At 47.6% G+C, this 20,923-nt stretch overlaps 1 protein-coding gene, 3 non-coding genes and 1 pseudogene across 4 annotated transcripts; all 5 read left to right on the top strand.

The window, feature by feature from the left end:
- Positions 1-1,814: 1,814 nt before the first annotated feature.
- Trnaf-gaa lies at positions 1,815-1,887 on the top strand. Its single transcript has one exon. It is a non-coding gene; the product is annotated as a tRNA-Phe (tRNA).
- Positions 1,888-2,262: 375 nt separating this feature from the next.
- Trnad-guc lies at positions 2,263-2,334 on the top strand. Its single transcript has one exon. It is a non-coding gene; the product is annotated as a tRNA-Asp (tRNA).
- Positions 2,335-3,941: 1,607 nt separating this feature from the next.
- On the top strand, positions 3,942-4,013 carry Trnaa-ugc. The gene has a single exon. It is a non-coding gene; the product is annotated as a tRNA-Ala (tRNA).
- Positions 4,014-4,326: 313 nt separating this feature from the next.
- LOC119825880 lies at positions 4,327-4,426 on the top strand (annotated as a pseudogene).
- A 12,653-nt stretch (positions 4,427-17,079) lies between these two features.
- Ubc (ubiquitin C) lies at positions 17,080-20,531 on the top strand. The gene is made up of 2 exons (XM_038346502.2): positions 17,080-17,223; positions 18,700-20,531. The coding sequence occupies exon 2, from the start codon at positions 18,703-18,705 to the stop codon at positions 20,449-20,451; it is 1,749 nt and encodes a 582-aa protein (XP_038202430.1). The 5' UTR covers positions 17,080-17,223; positions 18,700-18,702; the 3' UTR covers positions 20,452-20,531.
- The last annotated feature ends 392 nt before the right edge of the window (positions 20,532-20,923 follow it).

The following is a 20,923-nucleotide window of genomic DNA, read 5'->3' as shown; positions in this document are numbered from 1 at the left end:
TTCCAGCACCCATGGGATTTTGGAAATCCTGTACTGCGGATCAGATCAACAGGGTCTCGGCTTATCTACCTCCGTCGGTACTTCCGTGAATTTTACAAGGACCCTGAGTTCACTTGGGTTCGTATATGTGAACATGGCTAGGATGGAGGTCCAGCCCTAGGCCTCTGGCTAATGCCAACTCCCAAAAGGGTGTCCCAGCCTGCCGACAGGGCTCCCTCTGCAGAGACCGCTTCCTCCTTCTCCTCCAATTTTTCTTTCCCACCTTACTCCATTTTTGTCGTGAATAGGTTTTGTCAGTTATTTTTATTTATTTATTTGTAAAAGCCAAGGTAAAGCATGTTCTGAGAAGCATAAAACAGGTGCCCACTTCTCACAAAAAAAAAAAAAAAAGGTTTTGTTTTTTAATTCTTGCTTGGCCTGTAACCCTGGCAGGCCTTCAACTCCAGGAACAATTAATTGTCCTGCCTCAGCCTCCCCAGTGCTTAGCTTACAGAACTTCATTTCCTCCGCTCCCATTTCTTTGTTTTGTTTTTTGAGACTTTATGTACCCAAACTGACTCTTTTCTTTTTTAAAGATTTGTTTATAATTTTATGTTTCGCCCGCATGTATAGATGTGCACTACATCCGTCCCTGCTGTTTGTAGATGTCAGCCAGAGGGGCCAGGTTCCCTGAGACTGGAGTCGATGGTTGTGAGCCTGTACTCAGTCTCAGTCCTGTCCACGAAAGCCCAGTGTGTAGATGGGTAGGTACTGTAGCCTGGCTGCGAGAGCTGCAGCTGCCAAAGCCATGTCGAAGCCCCCTAGGCGATGGGAGCCAAACAACAGAAAGGTAAGTCCTCTGGGACTGGAGGCTGCAAGCCCATAGTTCTCTCTCTGTCCGTGTGTGTGTGTGTGTGTGTGTGTGTGTGTGTGTGTGTATGTTTCCTCTGTGCGTGTGTGCGTCTGTGTCTTTCCTCTCCCAACTGCTTCTGCTTATAAGACCCACCCAAAAACTCCACACAGTTGTAGACATTCTTTAAGGTCACGTTCTGACGTATTACACGTTGTTGGCGGGTACACTTGGGGGGACCTAGGTATGCTAAATCGACTGACTTTGCTTGCTCGGAAAGACGACAGTGCCTGTGGTCAGCTTTCCACCCAACCATCATGCCAACTCTTGGCCATCATCTTCACCCCTTCCCACCCCCAATCCCAGATCAAGGCCGTCAACGAGGTCCCTCTCCTCCTCCTGGGTCCCTTTCTAGGCCCGCATCTGCAGGCGTGGCCCAGACACCACAGCTCTGGGTTGGACCACCACACCAGCCCTCGCCCTTCCTGGATGAGGCGGCCTCTGTGTACCCACCGGCCCATTTTTCAGTAGTCGGGGAAGACCTGTGATTCACTCCCCAGTGGGCTTCCTTCCAGCTCTGCCGAAAACCTAATCTTTCTTCTGGCCACTTCGGGGACCTCACTTTTCTCCCCTTGGTCCCCAATACAAGCCTTTCCCTTTCTGATCACCAAAGAAAAGGAAGCAGGTAGAGCCCATTCCTATGCCCACCTGTTTCCTTTCCCCATGCTTCGAGGCTGAGCAGGTGTGCACTGGCGTGCAGACCACGCTTGGAGGCCGGATCTGAGTCAGGTGTGGCCCTGCCCAGGGAGTGTTTATTCGCCTAGCCAGCGTCTGTTACCCCTGGGTGCCTGGCGGTGGCCTGCTTGTGACCAAGGGATGATATACTGGTAGTGTGAATTTCCAGGCTTCGGATCTTAGAAAAGCCAAGGAGGCAAAGCTTTCGAAACGACAAGGAGGAGAGAAAAAGAACACTAAAACAGCAGCTGCCGAAATAGCTCAGTTGGGAGAGCGTTAGACTGAAGATCTAAAGGTCCCTGGTTCGATCCCGGGTTTCGGCAGGCACTTATTTTTGCGCGTTATTCCTTTCCAATTTATTAAATGTTTCCTTATTTTTTTTTCTCAAAAGCCCCGAGCACCGTGCACTGAAGCCAAAGGTCCTGAAAAGTTCCCAGCTTCTCCCTTTTTGGGGCGAATCGAAGCGTTCCTAAAGCGCCTTATGTCGAAGCGTGTCTGCTGGTGTACGCTTGGCGTCTATTCATTAATGTCTGAGGTCTGAATACAGATGGCAAAATTTAAAAAATCAAGTAGAAAATGGACATTCCAAGGGTGAGTTTCAATCAAATCAGATTTAATTTTTGCTTTTAAAAGGTAGTAGCGCACGGAATTCAAAGAATCTTAAAGGAGGTTCTTGCCGACACAGCAAGCAGCTCTCCTCCTCGTTAGTATAGTGGTGAGTATCCCCGCCTGTCACGCGGGAGACCGGGGTTCGATTCCCCGACGGGGAGATTGCAACTTTTACTTTATCAATTCCATTGTGTTTTTCGTCCGTCTTCCACCCTATTTAAATTCTTCAACTCCCACGGTCAAACTTCATCCTGCCGTAAAAGAATAATAAGCTCTACCCTCACTACTGGGTCCCGTCCTCTTTCACGTGAGATCAGCTTGGGTAGCCGGTCGCAGCAAAGCTGCTGTCCCTCGGTGTCCCTGGTCCTCGCAATCACACGATGGGGCCCAGACCCGGCTCACTCTGCCACCTACACTGTGTCTCCTTACTCCAGCCTCTGCCCACACAGAACCTTCTGATATCTGTAAATTTGAGACGTTTCCTTGTCCCTTTTCCATTGTACATGTTCCCAAACTGTCACCACCCTTCGCTTCATTTAGTCTCTTGTGGGCCCCTTTAGGGAGGTTGGGTGGTCAGTAAAAAGGAGCCAAACACGAGAACTGAGAAATCATTCCACGCTGAGGGAATAGCGAGTGCAAATCCCTGTGGGGAGGAAGAGGAGCAACCTTGGCTTGTTCCTTGAGTCTTGTTCAAAGTCGGTCACCTTTTTATCTGCGGATTCTCTCCCAGGGCCTCGGACCCAGAGGAGGAAGGGTCAGAACGGTTGCCCATGGACTCCTCTCCTCCCTACGAGCAACGCAGTCTCCATTCCCCTGAGACCCAGGGGTAAAATGATGTATGTGGGACTTCACGCAGTGGGCAGGGGAATGACGGTGTAGAATGCACAGCCCCTTGCTACAGTCCACACCAGCGACTACGGACACATCTCCTTCTAGAACCTATACAGGCTCTATCCTTGTCGCCTGTCCTGGTGAGCAGCTTTGGGTCCGTCCGTGTCTCACTTGAGGCTCAGAGAGGTCCGGCAACGCCAGCTGCTATGCCAACCTTCTTGCAGACGACGCAGGCAGGTCATTTGAGGGTGCAGTATCCACGCCGGAAGTGATAGGCAATTCCCAGGTGTAGCGGCTCCCAAAGAACAGCCCCCCGCCCCCCGACACTGTTCACAGTCTGAGTCCTTGCTTCAAATTTGAGCCCTAATTGTGGGGTTTGCAACCCTCACAAATTTCATATCTAGAAGTATGGATATTTCCATATCATTTTCATATCCAGAAAATTCTTCCAGGAGAAGAGAAGGGCAGATGAAGGGATGGAATGAGAGACAGACAGACACAGAGAGAGAGAGAGAGAGAGAGAGAGAGAGAGAGAGAGAGAGAGAGAGAGAGAGAGAGAGCAAAACTGAATGTTTTAATAGTAATATGGAGGGAAAAGAGAGAGGAAGGGCTTCAAGCAGGGTTATAAACTCAGTCATCGAGGTCGGAAAGTATCTCAAGGATAAGGAAGCAGAGAATTCTGGTGAGGAACACTGAGGTTAAGTCCTTATTCACTGGGGTTTTATTTTTGTTTTATTTTTTTTCTACTTTGTTCTCTGAATCGGGCAAAATTTTAGCTTGTATCAACGCAATAACGAACACGTTTGTTTGGTGAAGATAAGACAATTAATTTTGCTAAGCCCTCAAAACCCACGAAAATTTAATTTAGAGGACAAAAAAAAAAATAGTTATTCGTAGCATATAGCAGGGATTTTCCGAGAGGGTGCAAGGGCACGTGGGGGATGTAGCTCAGTGGTAGAGCGCATGCTTTGCATGTATGAGGCCCCGGGTTCGATCCCCGGCATCTCCATTTTTTTTTCTCTTTTTCTTTTTTTATTTCTGGGTCTTTGTAACTAAATAGAGCCAGGAAAGACATTCTTATAAGGATTGCCACGACGGTAACCTCTTGGAACTGAGAATTTTACCTGTAAAAATTTAAATACGCGTCGCTGAAGGAATCAAAAAAGAGCAGGCAGCAGGGAAAAGTGAGGACCGTACGGGTGTGAAGATTGCAATGTCAGAAAGGACCATTAGGGGATTTTGCATGTATGACACTGAACCCCGGGGCCTTTGCATGCTTAGAGACGCACGGTACCTGCGTGTTTTACCATCCAATTAAAGGTGCACTTTAGTGCTGTCTATACGAAAACTGGAACGATACAGAGATTAGCGTGGCCCCTGCGCAAGGATGACACACAAATTCGTGAAGCGTTCCATTTAAAAAAAAAAAAAAAAAAAAAAGGCACTTTAATAAAAATAAAGCAAGCACGACTTTAATGCCAATACTCGGGAGGCAGGTGGATCTCTGAGTTCGACGCCAACAGTTCTTGGTCTACAGAGTGAGTTCCAGGACAATTAGGGCTACACATTCCTGTCATGCGACCAAACTGCTCTAAATGCAAAAAAAGGAGACAAAACAAAATAAAAAACATAAAGCATAAATGAAAACAACCAAACAAATAAAAACAGAAAATCAGACCTAGAGAAAACAAGGCTTTTGTTTTTACTTATTTCTTTATTTACTTTTTGAGACAAGACCTCATTAAGCCACTCTGACTGTCCTGGAACCTACTGTGTACACCAAGCTGGCCTTGAACTCATGGGGATCGCCTGCCTCTGCCTCCTTAATGCTGGGGTTTAAAGCTTAAACCACTGTGCCTGGTCCTTTATTTAATTTTTAAAGTATTACTGTGTGTTTTATTTTACCTGCATCGTTTTCTTTTTCTGCATGTTTCTGGGCACCGTGTGCTTGGAGTGTTCAAGGCCAGAAGAGGGTGCCAGGATCTAGAGTTACAGATGGTTGGGAGCAGTTGCCTGGTGCTGGGAACTGAACCTAGGTCCTCTGCAAGAACAGCCCCTCCTCGGAGCCCCAGACAGTATATATTTGTCGTTGTGCAGTGTGGGTGCACGCCTTTAATCCCAGCATTCAGGAGGCAGAGGCAGGAGGATTTTTAATCCCAGCACTCCAGAGGCAGAGGCAGAGGCAGGCTGGTCTACAAGAGCTAGTTCCAGGACAGTTAGGGCTGTTACACAGAGAAACTGTCTCAAAAAATAAATAAGCAAACAATGTCTATGTATCATATTCATCCCTCACATTGCCCCCCCCCCCAGTTCCTCCAGGATCATCCTATCCCCATGTCCTCCTCCCAAACTCATGCCCCCCCCAATATATGTGTACACTCACTGAGTCCAATTTGTGCTCCCCATATACCATGGGTGGAGCCACTCGCTGGAGTATGGTCAGCCCACCAGGGACCCTCCCTTCCTATCAGCCATCAACTTCCCATGGCTCCCGAGCACCCTTCTCCACCAAAGCTCAACTGTTGACGACTGTTGCTGTGGAACGGTTTTACACCGTAGCTCTGGCTGACTTGGACCTCACTATGTAGACTAGGCTAGTCGGGAACTCACAGAGATCCACCTGCCTCTGCCTCTCGAGTGCTTAGATAAAAGGCGTAAATCAAAACTACCAGCTTATTTTCTTTTTAAAAAAATAAAAGGGGGGTGGAGAGAGAGAGAAAGAGATCTCTTAGAGCATTTCTGTACCTACTGGGTGTTGCTTGGCTCTCCCCATGTGGGTATTAGGAACCAAACACGGTCCTCTGCAAGAACAGTAAATGCTCTTATTCGCTGAGCCATAAGAAAAAAACGTAATATTCTCCCAGGCTCCATCCCTGCTTAAACCCTTCTGCCCCGCTATTCCCCCTTCCTCCCTTTCGTTCGTTCTTTCTCTCTCTTTCTTTCTTTCCTTCCTTCCTTCCTTCCTTCCTTCCTTGAGACAGGGTCTCTATATGTAGCTCTGGCTGTCTTGGAGCTCACTGTTAGACCAGGCTGGCCTCAAAACTCCCAAGACATCCACCTGCCTCTGCCTCTCCAGTGCTGGGATTAAAGATGTGCGCTACCACATCCAGCTTCGCTTTCCATTTCCTTACTTCATGTCTTCTATGACCCTGCCACTGCTATTCATAAAGCCCTGTTTTTCCTTCTTCTAGACCCCCTAGTTTCTTATAATTCATATATAAAAATTAGAAACTAACATTCCCATATAAAAGAGAACATGTGATGTTTGTCTCTCTTAGCCCAAGTTACTTCACTTAATATGATATTTTTTTCAATTTCATCTATTGTCCTGCAAATTGAATAATTTTGTTTTTCTTTCTGGCTGTGTTTTGTTAATTGTCGACAATGTCACACATGTAAACAAGGGGTCTTGCTGTTAATCCCATCTCTCCCGTTTTCAACACCCTCATTCCCAATCTATTCCTTTTTCCCCTTTATGTCAAAGTTTTTCTCTATTATTTTTAAAGATTTATTTACTTTTATGTGTGGGTGTTTGCATTTACACCACATGTGTGCCTGGTGCCTGAGGAGGCCAGAAGAGGGTGTCATATCCCTTGGAACTAAAGCCAGTGCTCTTACCTGCTGAGTCATTTCTCCTGCCTATTATATTTAAAACAGGGTCTCACTAAGTACCCCTGCTCTGGACCTCACCATGTAGACCAGGCTAGCCTCAAACTCAGTGAACCACCTGCCTCTGCCTCCCGAGTGCTGGGATTAAAGGCGTGCGCCACCACCGCCCGGCGTTGATGGTGATTTTTAAAATGATCTCTGTCTGCTCTGACAGGAAGCTAATTACCTGCTTCTGTTTTATCCTTTATTTTTTACCAATACTCGGGATAAGGGAAAACACCAGGAGGAGGAGTCATTGCCAAAGGCTTTGCTAGGAGGGGGGTTTCTCCTGTAAAACTTTAAGACAATTCTGAAGCCATTTCTGAACCCTCTCAGTACTTCCCCTCCTCCCCTGGGAACCAAGGACATAACAGCTATACATGCACGTACTGAGATGTTGGCAGCTTCCATCTCCCTGAATAGGGGCAAGATAACCCTTTGGTATTGACTCAGTGACTGATGTTTTGACTTAGTCCCTGGGAAAGGGGCAAAGTGACCCTCACATGTTTTCCCTTACCTCATCTGATCTGGCAACCACTCTCCAGCCAATTATTGGTAATAGCCCTTTTAAATAAGCCAATCATAACAGTTAAAGAACAACCCCCAGACACCCCTTCCTTCTGTGGTTTTTTCCATTTAAAAATAGCCTGTACCAGACATTTGGGGTCTTCTAGCCTCCCGAATGCTGGAAGACCCTGTCATGACAGAATTAATAAAATTCTCATGCTTTTACATCAGCTGTGGTAGTGAGAGATGGTCTCTGGGGAGCGACTCCTCCCCAGAGACCAATTGGGAGCGACTCCTCCCAATTTCCGAGAGGTAATTGGACTCTAGGGTCCAACACTCCAAAGAGTTATGAATTGGTGAAATTTGCTCTTTCTTTCTTTTGTTTTTGTTTGTTTTTTCAAGACACGGTTTCTCTTTGTAGCCCTGGCTATCCTGGAACTAGCTCTGTGGACCATGCTGTCCTTGAACTCACAGAGATCTGCCTGCCTCTGCCTCCCAAGTGCTGGAATTAAAAGCATGAGTCACCAATGCCTAGCAAAAATATGGCAGAGCTCTGGGAATCCTTCAGAAGAGGAGAAGGAAGAATTGTAGGACATGGTGGTGTCAAGGGCACCATGGGCAAACCCACAGAACTAACTAACAGGAGCTCATAGGGGCTCACAGAGACTGAACCGACAAGCCGGAATCGTGCGTAAGACTGACCTAGGCCCTCCGCATATATGTTACAGTTGTGTGGCGTGGTCTTCTTCATGTAAGACTCCTAACACTGAGAGCAGGGGATGTCTCTGACTCTGTGACCTGCTTTTGGGACCCATTCCTTCTACCAGATAACCTCATCCAGTCTTAACAGGTGCCTAGTCTCACTGTAACTTGATATACCATGGATGGCTGAATGACTAATATCCATGGGATGCCCAAGTACATCCATGGAGGAGGAGTGGGAATGGATGTGGGGGGAGGAGACTGGGCAGAGGTGAGGGAGGGAAACTTTGGATGGGATATAAAAACAAAAAAATTTAAAAAAATGAAAATTTTGTTTTTCAACTGCTGCATTTTATTTTAAGCTGGAAGAAATGGTTCATTACCCGTATTTCCAGAACATGGATGGCCGAGCTATATGATGAGTTCCAAGCCACTGTGGGCTAAGAGACCTTGTCTCAAAACAACAACAACAAAAATAATTTTAAACGGTGAATGTGGAGAACATATAATGGCACATTTGCATGGAAATGGCTTCATGAAACCTGGCAGATTGCACGCTAACCAAAAAATACTAATTAAAAAGTTCTTTTACAGTAAGAAAACCTCTGTTAGAGCCCATTACAAGTCCATGGATGGAGCAGGGCGGTGGTGGCGCCCACCTTTAATCCCAGCACTTGGGAGGCAGAGGCAGGCAGATCTCTGTGAGTTCGAGACCAGCCTGGTCTACAAGAGCTAGCTCCAGGACAGGCTCTAAAGCTGCAGAGAAACCCTGTCTCGAAAAAAAACCAAAAAAGAAAAAAAAAAAAAAAAACAAGTCCATGGATGGGAACGTCAGAGAAAGACAGGAAGAAGAATGCGGAGTCCGTTAGAAGTCCATGGATGGGGAAGATTAGGGGAGGGTTGAGCTAAATGTTTAAAAGAGATGGTTTTATGTCGGGTGATGGTGGTGGCACACGCCTTTAATTCCAGCACTCAGAGAGGCAGAGGCAGGTGGATCTCTGTGAGTTAAAGGTCAGCCTGGTCTACAGAGTGAGTTCCAGGACAGCCAGGACTACACAGAGAAACCCAGAAAGATGGGTTGTTGTGGCTCAGTTCTGAATCCCAGCGTTTGGAAGGCTGAGGCAGGAAGATCACGTGGAGTTTATAATCAGCCTGAACTATATAATATGAAACTCTCGCTCAAGAGAGCAGAGGGACCTGGAGAGATGGCTCAGCACTTACAAACACTAGCAGACAACCAGAGTTTGGTTCCCAGCACTCATGATCATCTCTTGTTAAAGATTTTGTGACCTCTGGGAAAAAACCATAGACTCAATCCAGTTATAATTAAAAGGTTCATTAATTAGCTGCTAGCAGGATGAACAAACTGAACCAGATTTGAGATTGCCATGTAGGAGGGGCATTGGGAAGGCCTTTTTCCCCCCCAGACAGGGTTATTCTTTTTTTAATGTAATTATATGTATATAATTACATTATATATATAATATAATATATATGTAAATTATATATATATATATAATTGATTTTTATTGAGCTCTACATTTTTTTCTGCTCCCCTCCCTGCCTCTCCCTTCCCCTTCAACCCTCTCCCAAGGTCCCCATGTTCCCAATTTACTCAGGAGATCTTGTCTTTTTCTACTACCCATGTAGATTAGATCTATGTAAAACAGGGTTTTTCTGTGTAGCTTTGGAACCTGTCCTGGAACTTGCTCCGTAGACCAAGCTGAGTTTGAACTCACAAATGCCTGCCTGCCTCTGCCTCCTAAATGCTGGGATTAAAGGCTTGTGCCACCATTGCTCGGCTTATGAGGAAGAATTTTTAAAGGGGAAAATCACATGAAAATGTTCAATATCTATGTAAGCAAGTAAAAACTGTTCTGATTTGCCAAGTTAAGTAATTAAGGCAACTCAAAACAATATTTGGGAGCCCAGCAGTGGTAGTGCACACCTTTAACCCCAGGGGAGGCAGGCAGATCTCTATGAGTTCAAGGCCAGCCTGGTCTACAGAGTTAGTTCCAGGACAGGCACCAAAGCTTCACAGAGAAACTCTGTCTCAAAAAACAAAACAAACAAACAATATTTGGGTACCTGTGTAATAAAAAAAGCAGTTAGTCATATCATAACTAGGTAGTCAGGAATGTACATTTTTGGGTGGGGTCACTGAGTCAGGGTTACTGGGAACTTATCTTACAGGGACTGGAGTCAGCAACAAATGGCTGATGGGTACCAATGAATGGGTGGGTACTAGATGGATGCCTAGCATAAAATGGAGCTTCTTTAGCCATAACACTATAACTCCAGTGCCAGTAGATTCCACGCCTTCTCTGGCCTCCTCAGTTACTACATGCAGGTGGTGCCCAGACCATATGTGTAGGAAAACACCTATACACATAGAGTAGAAACAAGTAAATCTCTAGACAAACAGGGTTGGAGCATCGGGATAACTGAGTAAAGCGGTAACTGCCCATTCAGCCCCACCGGTGTAAGGGTGGGAGGAGAGAGCGGGCTCCACAAGGTGGATATTACCTCCTCCTCGTGCATGTCATCACACACACAGAGCCCACAGCTCCACCCCCAGTAATGAATGAATAATAGGTTTTTAAAAAGGGAGGAAGTGTGGGTATGGAAACTCTGTCTCTAATCTCAGCACTCAGCTGGCAGACACAGGAAGATCTCTTTGCATTTAAGGCCAGTTTGGTCTACAAAGCCAGTTTCAGGCAGCCAGGGCTATACAGTCAGACCTTGTCTTTAAAAAGGGAAGAAAGGGCTGGAGAGAAGCCTCAATGATTAGGAGTACTGCCTGCTCTTCCAGAGGGCCAGAGTTCAATTCCCAGCACCCACATGGCAGCTCACAACTGTCTGTAACTCCAGCTCCAGGGGATCTGTTACCTTCACACCAATGCACATAAAATAAAGTAAATCATAAAAAAACTATTCTTTGAAAAAGATAAGGGGGGGCGGGCAGTGGTGGCATATGCCTTTAATCCCAGCACTCAGGAGGCAGAGGCAGGCAGATCTCTGTGAGTTCGAGGCCAGCCTGGTCTACAGAGCTAGCTCCAGGACAGCCAAGACTACTGAAAAGGCAAAAATAAGTAACTAAATAAAGGTATTTTTAATACAGGCTTATGTATGATGTGGGGATCCCAAGAGTGTGGAAAAGGGCTCCCTTCTGTTTTTTGTAATGGTGGAATAGAAATGGGGTAGGGTTTAAAGTTACTGTCTTCACAGGGTTGTTAGGAAACCTCAATGAGAGGGCTGACTGGCTCCTGAGGGCTCCTGTCAGGATTGCCATCTCTAAGAGCTAAGCCGCAAGCCCACAGCGATACAGGAGACAGGCACCTTTACTGTAAACAATGTGAGATCCTCCGATGATGTATCTGGAAAGGAATGAGGCTATGCCACGGTCATGAATGTTCACGACTAGTACCTGTCTGTGAAGGCAATATAAACTCTAAGGAAGCAGCCTTTACAGAAAACATTAGCTGTACTAGATTTCATTTCTTTTCTTTTATTGGCCAAGATCAGACCTCAGCTTGTAAAGCAAAGGGAGAGAGAGAAACACTTCCGGTTTATGAACAAAGGTAGAAAGGCTAGACTCTGTGGGCCTCACTCAGCTCACACAGGGCCCAGTCACTAGGGTCTACTCTGAAGATCAGGCCTCAGCGCTGAGCTCTGAGAATTATTTGCTTTGGGTTTTATTTGTTTGTTTGGTTTGGATTTTTAAGACTGGGTTTCTTTGTATAACCCTAGTTGTCCTGGAAGTTGTATCAAACTCAGAGGTCTGCCTGCCTCTGCCTCCTGAATACTGGAATTAAAGGCTCTCGCCATCACAGCTGGGCTTGGTTTTGTTTTCGAAGACAGGGTCTCGCAGGAAAATGGATGGAACTAGAAAACATTATTTTGAGTGAGGTAACCCAGACACAGAAATACAATTATCACATGTACTCACTCATAGGTGGTTTTTAAACAATCCTACAAACCACAGTCCCAGAGAACTTAGACAACAATGCAGACACTAAGAGAGACTTACATAGATATAATCTACATGGGAAGTAGAAAGTAGAAAAAGACAAGATCTCCTGAGTAAACTGGGATCATAGGGACCTTGTGGGAGGGTTGAAAGGGGGAGGAAGAGGCAGGGAGGGGAGCAGAGAAAAATGTACAGCTCAATAAATATCAATAAAAAATGTATAAAAACAACAACAACGAAAAAAACCAATGACATATTTAAGATCTGTCGGGGGTGGCCAACATCAGAGGCAGGCAGATCTGTCTGTGTGAGTTCGAATCCAGCAAGGTCTATATAGTTCTTAGCATAGCCAGGGCCACATAGTGAGCCTTGGTCTCAAAAAACCAAATCAAAACCAACTAATTCTCTAAATTTTCCAAAATTAGAAACATGTAGAGAGCATGGAGTTGACACGGTGGGTCATGGCTGGCTCCCTTGTGAGTGGAGACCAAGTCCAGCCTCTCTGCGCTTGTTCATAAACAGGAAGCAGAACACAGCACCCTGTTTTTCTCTGTCTCTTTGCTTTACAAGCTGAGGCCTGCCCTTGGTAACCTTGTCTGGTTATACAACCTATGACAAAACAGACTTCTGGCTCCACACTTCCTTTTGGGGAGAAAAACACCAGCTGACCCTTGTGCTTCATCCCATCCCCCTAGAACTGAGCCCAGTCACACACCAGGTGTGACCTTCAGACCAGGCAAACCCAGCGGAGGACACGTAGTCTGCTGTCACCCGGCCCGGCCCCACCCCCATCAGGAAGTTTGGGGCCTAGCCCTACTCAGCTCACCACGCGTCGGTGTCCTCAGCCAATCCCTCCCTGTTGCTGGGGCCCTTTCTCGGTCCCCATTGGTGCAAGCCTTGAAGCAACCATCCCTGGTAGCCTGCAAAGAACGGATCTGTGCGCGGAACGAACTGCGACAGGAATCTAGTGAGTCAGGAGACTTCCAGCACGTTCGAGCACTTCCCCATTCTAGGTCAGGAGGTTTGGGATTTAGGGCTGTGACTTGATGCCTAAGTCGTGAGGCCAAGTAGGACATGAAGACGTTGGAGTCCCTTTCAGATAAATAGACCAGCGACTGTGATAATCTCCCCGAGTTCTCTGTACCGGACATCTGGGGACGCAGGATTCCGTGTGGTGGCAGTGACTGTCACTGTGATTGGTCTCTGAGTGTCTCTGGTCTCTGTGACTAGGACTAGTACTACCCACCCTTCCCTCAGGATTGTGAGAGCTTGGCTGCTTGGCTCGCTCCTGGCTGGGAAGCTGCTGTGCTGGGGAGCAGGGGAGCAGCCGCCAGCTCTGAGGGGAGGCCATTTCCTCCCATCCTGCTTGCCCTGTGCCCTTGAGAAGCAGGTCGCCTCTGTTTGTTGTAAGAACACAGTGCTGGTGGGTTATTAAAAACAAAGTGACAATTTGAATGGGAAATTAAGATGGGGAGTCTGGTAGAGGTGCCCAGGAAGGAGCTGCAGGAAGGAAATGGGGGAGGAATGATAAAAATATATTGTATGCATGTATGAACTTGTCAAGGATTATTTTAAAATATATATTTAAAAAACGGGAGACTGGAGCTGGGCGTGGCCGCCTTTAATTTCAGCATTTGGGAGGCAGGCGAATCTCTGTGAGTTGAGGCCAGCCTGGTCTGCAGAGCGAGTTCCAAGACAGCCAGGACTGCACAGAGAAACCTTGTAGCAAACAAAACAAAACAAAACAGAAAAAAATGGGAGGCTGGGTTTGCTAGTAAAGGTGCTTACAAGTCTGCTGATATCATGACTTTACTCTCTGGGACCCACAGGTAGAGGGAAATAACCAACTTGACTGTTTTGAGTTGTTCTCTGACCTACACACACACACAAAACACAGACACACCACACACATACCACATACATACACTACACACACAGACACCACACAGATATACACACAACACACACATATACAACACACACCAACACACACCACACATACAACACACACAACACACACATATACTATACACACCAACAAACACACACACAAATAATGTGATTTTAAAAATCCATAAGTCGCCAGGCGGTGGTGGCGCACGCCTTTAATCCCAGCACTCGGGAGGCAGAGGCAGGCGGATCTCTGAGTTCGAGGCCAGCCTGGTCTACAAGAGCTAGTTCCAGGACAGGCTCTAGAAACTACAGGGAAACCCTGTCTCAAAAAAAAAACAAAAAAAAAAAAACAAACCATATGTCACCGGGCAGTGGCAGCTCACCCCTTTGACCCAACTTAACTCCTTTAAGTTGTCCTCTGACAGAGGTAGGTGGATCTCTGTGGGTTCCAGGCCAGCCTGGTCTACAAAGCCAGTTCCAGGACAGTCAGAGATACACAGAGAAACTCTGTCTCAAACAAAACAAAGCAATAATAAAATGATAAAAAAAAAATCTGCATGTTTCCGGGCACACTCCTTTAATCCCAGCACTCAGGAGGCAGAGGCAGGAAGATCTCTATGAGTTCAAGACCAGTCTGGACTGCAGAGCGAGTTCCAGGACTGGCTCCATAGCTACTGAGAAACCCTGTCTTGAAAAACAAAACAAAACAAAAATATGTGTCCACTTCCAGAGAACTTGTCCTGACAAAAATTAACATATATAATTATAACGGGTTTCACTATATTTTCATACCTGTAATGTAATGTAAACATTTTTATGCTTGTTGGAAATAAATTAATAATAATCTATTTCTTACACATTTACCCCCATTATTCTCTTCATTCCCCCAGACCCTCTGAACATTCTTTCTTAGCTAACCCTTGGCCAGGTCTAGCCCTCAAGCCTCCTCCTTTCCCTCCCCCACCCCTGAAACCAAGGCTGTTTGGCTCTGAACCTTCTAGACTGGAAAGTGCTGACACCACCAAGCTGATGACTCAGCCAACAAACAGGAATCACAAGGCTGAAGCAAAGCACAGCCAAATATAGTCTGGTGGCTCTGAAGGCCAGCGTCACTTTAGATCCAGCCTTGAGGTGTTGTCCCCTGCCAAACTTCTGTCTGAAATCTAGAAAGAATTGACCTGCACAGAAATCTGTCTCAGAAACCACCAGGAATGACATTTTAATTTCTCAGTGGCATATGACTTCATTCATGGAAATCACAGAAATTAAAAACTGTTTTGAATGATACCTCTCATCTTGACTTTTTATGAATTCCTAAGCCGGGAAACCAGACATGCCTGAAATCTGTGAAATCTAACCTGGTGGTTAGAGGCAGGAGGATCCCTGCAAGTTAGAGCCCCACCAGGTCTACAGCATGAGCACAGGGCAGCCAGGGCTATGTATGGAGACCCTGTCTCCAAAAAAAGTAAAAAATTGCTGGGATTAAAGACATGCCCAGCAAAAGAAAGGTTTAGTTTATTTTTAATAACACACACACTGTGTGTGTGTGTGTGTGTGTGTGTGTGTATGACATATGCCACATGCGTGTCAGTTCCCCTAGGGACATTCGACTCCCTGAAGCAGTACTCACAAGCCATTATGAACTGACTGACTTGGGTACTGGGAATTGAACTCAGGTCCTCTGAAAGTTATACCTGTTCTTATTGCTGAGCCATCTCTCTGGAGACCCCAGGGATTCTTTTGTTTGTTTGTTTTTGTTTTGCTTTTGTGGTTTTTCAAGACAGGGTTTCTCTGTGTAATAGTCCTGGTTGACCTGGAGCTCACTTTGTGGACTGGCAGGCCTCAAATCCACTTGAGATCTGCCTGCCTCTGCCTCCCAAGTGCTGGGATTAAAGGTATGTGCCGCTGCCACCCAGCTTGTTTTGTTTTTTTTGAGACAGAGTTTCTCTGTAAAGCCCTGGCTGTCCCGGAACTCATTCTGTTTGTAGACTAGGCAGGCCTGGAACTCAGGAGATCCTCCTGCTTCTGTCTCCCAAAAGCTGGGATTGAAGGCATGCTCCATCACATTCCGTAAACATGTACAAATCTTAAGGACTTTACATCTTATTTAATGAATTAAGGGACTGGAGGATGGATGTAGCCTAATGGAAAATGACTTAAGATTTCAATTAAAAATCTGGAGCATGCAGGCCTGTGGTGGCGCACACCTTTAATCCCAGCACTCAGAGGCAGAGGCAGGTGGATCTCTGTGAGTTCGAGGCCAGCCTGGTCTACAGAGCCAGTTCCAGGACAGGCCCCAGAGATACACAGAGAAACCCTGTCTCTGAAAACAAAACAAAAACCGGGGCCTTGGGTTTGGTGGCACACACCTTGATCCCAGCATTCCGGAGGAAGAGGCAGAAGAATCTCTGTAAATTTTAGGTCAACATGGTCTCAAAATAGCTAAATAAAATAGCTTGTTCCATTAAATATAAAAAAATAAACCATAAAAAAATAGCTTGTTCCAGGAAAGTCAGAGCTACACAGTGAGATCCTGTCTCAACAACAAAAATAAAATAAAAAGTCTAGGACCTCAATAGATTCAATCTCTTAGGTGGGCTAAATATGAACAACACTTTGAAAATTTGATGTTTCCTTAGTGACAATCACACAGAACCTTCCCGAATCCAAGGACACCGAAAGCATAAACAGACTCAGGAACATTCTGGAAAGATCTAGTTCTGTTGGTCTAATGCCAATAGTTTTCAAGAGCTGTGTGGATTTTTTGCCTTTAAGGAATTGAGATTCATTTTCCAAAATCGGGGAGACGTTTCCCATTTTATAATTTCTCCCCCACCCCCCTCTCCCCGTCAGTCCTGAGGAGCCATCAAACATTTATTAAAAACGCTTTTTCTTGTTCTCCTTGTTTTGAGATTTGCACAGTCATCCACCCTGTCACTGTGCCAAAGAGGTGAGGGCTGGGCTCAGGGACCAGCCGAGCTGAGGAGACTAGGCCTCCAAAGGGACCCCAGTGTGACAGGAGGCAAAACCCTGGGTCCCTAGAACACATTGAGGCCACACAGACCCCCAGACTGGGTCAGCTGGTGGGGCGCTTGGGCTCGAAGCTGCACTGCGCATGCGCCGAGCTCCGCTCCTGCCGAACTGATCCGATCCTGGTTCTCGCGCCAACCACGTCGTGATTTGACGCATCACACACGCTGATCCCTCCGCGGTGCCGCAAGAGGTCGCAGCCCTTCCCCGCCACCCAAAGCCCCCGCTTTCTGGGCTCCATACACGAACACGCCATGAAGTGACCTGGCTGGTTCTAGTCAGCCGCTTCCGCTGCAAAGACAAGAACAGCCTTGGAAAGTAGTCCCTAACCGCATTTCCGCGGAGGGATCGCGGAAGGGCGGGGCTTCCAATGATTACATAAAGCGACGCCGGGTGGGCCGCGGTTAGTTCCGTCGAGACCTCGAGTTCCGTCGTTTCATCTCTGAGAGGATCGCTGTCTCCTGCGCTGGTGAGAAGAAGGCCGCCGCGCCGGCGGGGCTGAGAGGCGGGGAGGGGGGAAGGGACGGCCTGCGGCCTGGACGTTCCGTTTGCGTGGCCCGCGAGGAGGGCGGCTGTCCCGAGGCGGAGGACCCCGCGGCAAGATGGCGTCCAGGTGGAAGGCTGCTGGGAAAGACGCGGGGCCCTGAGGCCCTGGACGAGGTTGGAGAAAGCAGACCCGCGAGCCCGCTGCCGCCGGTTAAGCCGGGAACTTGCGGCCACCCTTTTACTTACTTACTTATTTATTTTACTATTTTTTTGGCGGGTTGCGGGCCGCAATGATGTGAGAGCCCTGGGAGATTGATTGTCGGAAGAGGTCGGTCGGTTTTGCTTCCGTTGCTAAAGGCGGAAGTGCAACTGAGACGTGGGGAGAGGGGGGGTGTCGGCTCAGCCTGGCCTAGGGCACCCGTGACGTCGCGGTCAGTATGGGCTCATAATGGGTGGTGAGGCCATTTGCCCTGATTATAGCTTTCCCTCCCTTGCAAGACAGGGTTTGGGCCTCGGGTAGCCTCTTCAGAGTGAACAGGAACCGGAAATCCAGAGCGAAGGAAAAGTGAGCCTCGGATTGAGTTTCGTTTCTTTTCCGGTGTTGTTTTAGGAGACTCGCTGCGTAGCCAGGGTCGGGGCGGCCTTAAACTGTCAGATCCCGGCCTCTGCCACCCACGCGATGGATGCAAGGCCTGTGTCGCCATCCCAGACCCCATTACAGTCTCTGGTTCCTGCAGTTTCATTCCTGCTGTTTACTTGGGAACTATTTGGATTACTGACTTGTGGGTCTTTCTGGTTTTCTTACTGTTGTCTATGGCATGTTTACTGACCCACATTTTCTCTTTTGGGGAGTACCAGGGTTGAGACAATAGGGTCTCACTATCTCTGGCCTCCCAACTAATTCGAGATCTGCCTTCCCCAAGTCTCCTCATTGATAAAAATGAAGGTGTATGCTAGCTCGGGTGTTTATATTTTATTTTTATTTTTTAAAGACCGTCTGTATCTTAAAGGCTGCATAGGTCAGACTGGTTCTGCTTCGTGCCTGTTTCGGGTGGAGATGCCCAGTGACCCCAGGTGTGAGTGTGGAACAGGCTTTCCTTCAAGTTATGCAAATTGTCAGAAAATGACTTTCAGCTTATGGTATTGCAGGTTACACCCACCAAATTAGTAATCTAGACAGAGTTCACTATACCTAGGTGTCTGTCTTTTTGGTTTAATTTTTCACCAGACAGAATACTCTGTAGTCTGGATAATCTGGAAGACCAGGCTGACTTTGAACTCAAAAGCCCTCGGACTGCCTTTGCCTGCCAAATACTTAGATAAATACGGTTTTACAACAGGATCTGTGTAACTAGAATTTGCTATGTGAACTAAGCAGGAAAGCATTTTACAAATACACAGCTGTTAATGCCATCTAATAACATTTGTATCATTCCTGCCCTGTTTATTTTCTTGACAGACAATGCAGATCTTCGTGAAAACCTTAACTGGTAAAACCATCACCCTGGAGGTCGAGCCCAGTGACACCATCGAGAACGTCAAGGCAAAGATCCAGGACAAGGAGGGCATCCCCCCTGACCAGCAGAGGCTGATCTTTGCAGGCAAACAGCTGGAAGATGGCCGCACCCTGTCCGACTACAACATCCAGAAAGAGTCCACCCTGCACCTGGTCCTGCGCCTCAGGGGTGGGATGCAGATCTTTGTGAAGACCCTGACAGGCAAGACCATCACCCTGGAGGTCGAGCCCAGTGACACCATCGAGAACGTCAAGGCAAAGATCCAGGACAAGGAGGGCATCCCCCCTGACCAGCAGAGGCTGATCTTTGCAGGCAAACAGCTGGAAGATGGCCGCACCCTGTCCGACTACAACATCCAGAAAGAGTCCACCCTGCACCTGGTCCTGCGCCTCAGGGGTGGGATGCAGATCTTTGTGAAGACCCTGACAGGCAAGACCATCACCCTGGAGGTCGAGCCCAGTGACACCATCGAGAACGTCAAGGCAAAGATCCAGGACAAGGAGGGCATCCCCCCTGACCAGCAGAGGCTGATCTTTGCAGGCAAACAGCTAGAAGATGGCCGCACCCTGTCCGACTACAACATCCAGAAAGAGTCCACCCTGCACCTGGTCCTGCGCCTCAGGGGTGGGATGCAGATCTTTGTGAAGACCCTGACGGGCAAGACCATCACCCTGGAGGTCGAGCCCAGTGACACCATCGAGAACGTCAAGGCAAAGATCCAGGACAAGGAGGGCATCCCCCCTGACCAGCAGAGGCTGATCTTTGCAGGCAAACAGCTGGAAGATGGCCGCACCCTGTCCGACTACAACATCCAGAAAGAGTCCACCCTGCACCTGGTCCTGCGCCTCAGGGGTGGGATGCAGATCTTTGTGAAGACCCTGACAGGCAAGACCATCACCCTGGAGGTCGAGCCCAGTGACACCATCGAGAATGTCAAGGCAAAGATCCAGGACAAGGAGGGCATCCCCCCTGACCAGCAGAGGCTGATCTTTGCAGGCAAACAGCTGGAAGATGGCCGCACCCTGTCCGACTACAACATCCAGAAAGAGTCCACCCTGCACCTGGTCCTGCGCCTCAGGGGTGGGATGCAGATCTTTGTGAAGACCCTGACAGGCAAGACCATCACCCTGGAGGTCGAGCCCAGTGACACCATCGAGAACGTCAAGGCAAAGATCCAGGACAAGGAGGGCATCCCCCCTGACCAGCAGAGGCTGATCTTTGCAGGCAAACAGCTGGAAGATGGCCGCACCCTGTCCGACTACAACATCCAGAAAGAGTCCACCCTGCACCTGGTCCTGCGCCTCAGGGGTGGGATGCAGATCTTTGTGAAGACCCTGACAGGCAAGACCATCACCCTGGAGGTCGAGCCCAGTGACACCATCGAGAACGTCAAGGCAAAGATCCAGGACAAGGAGGGCATCCCCCCTGACCAGCAGAGGCTGATCTTTGCAGGCAAACAGCTAGAAGATGGCCGCACCCTGTCCGACTACAACATCCAGAAAGAGTCCACCCTGCACCTGGTCCTGCGCCTCAGGGGTGGGATGCAGATCTTTGTGAAGACCCTGACAGGCAAGACCATCACCCTGGAGGTCGAGCCCAGTAATACCACTAAGAAAGTCAAACAGGAAGATGGACGCACCTTTCTCAGTACACTGTCTAGAAAGAACACTCCTTGTGCTTGTTCTTGGGCTTGAGGGGAGATGTCTTAGTATCCCCCATCTTTTAAGCTGTTAACCAGTCATTGCACATTGAATAAAGTTCTTGCATTCCCAAAGGTCTGATCTTGTTTTTGCTTTCGTTTGTTGTAACTTGATGTTGAAATGTGCAGGTTACCAAGTTTGTTAAAATTACAAGCTTGGGAGATGAAGTGGCTCAGTTAAGCCTGCTGGCTGCTTTTCCAGAGAACCAAGGTTTAATGTCCAGCATTGACAGTGCAGCTCATCTGTAACTCCAGTTCTAGGGCATCCAATAGCTTCTTTGGGGCTCTTGCAGCAGTCAGGCAAAACTGTATGGGTATACAGTTTTTGTCTTTTTAACTTTAAAAACATGGTGGCATATGCCATTAATACCAGCAGAGGCAGACAGATCTCGAGTTCAAGGCCAGCTTGGGCTATACAGAGAAACACTGTCTCAAAAAACTACATGAATGGTTACCATGGGTAACAT

Source organism: Arvicola amphibius, chromosome 10 (assembly GCF_903992535.2).
Source record: "Arvicola amphibius chromosome 10, mArvAmp1.2, whole genome shotgun sequence".
Lineage (NCBI taxonomy): Eukaryota > Metazoa > Chordata > Mammalia > Rodentia > Cricetidae > Arvicola > Arvicola amphibius.
This window is presented reverse-complemented; position numbering and strand designations above follow the sequence as displayed.

Coding starts and splice junctions, on each gene's coding strand:
- Ubc (XM_038346502.2), top strand. CDS start 18,703: ATGCAGATCTTCGTGAAAACCTTAACTGGTAAAACCATCACCCTGGAG.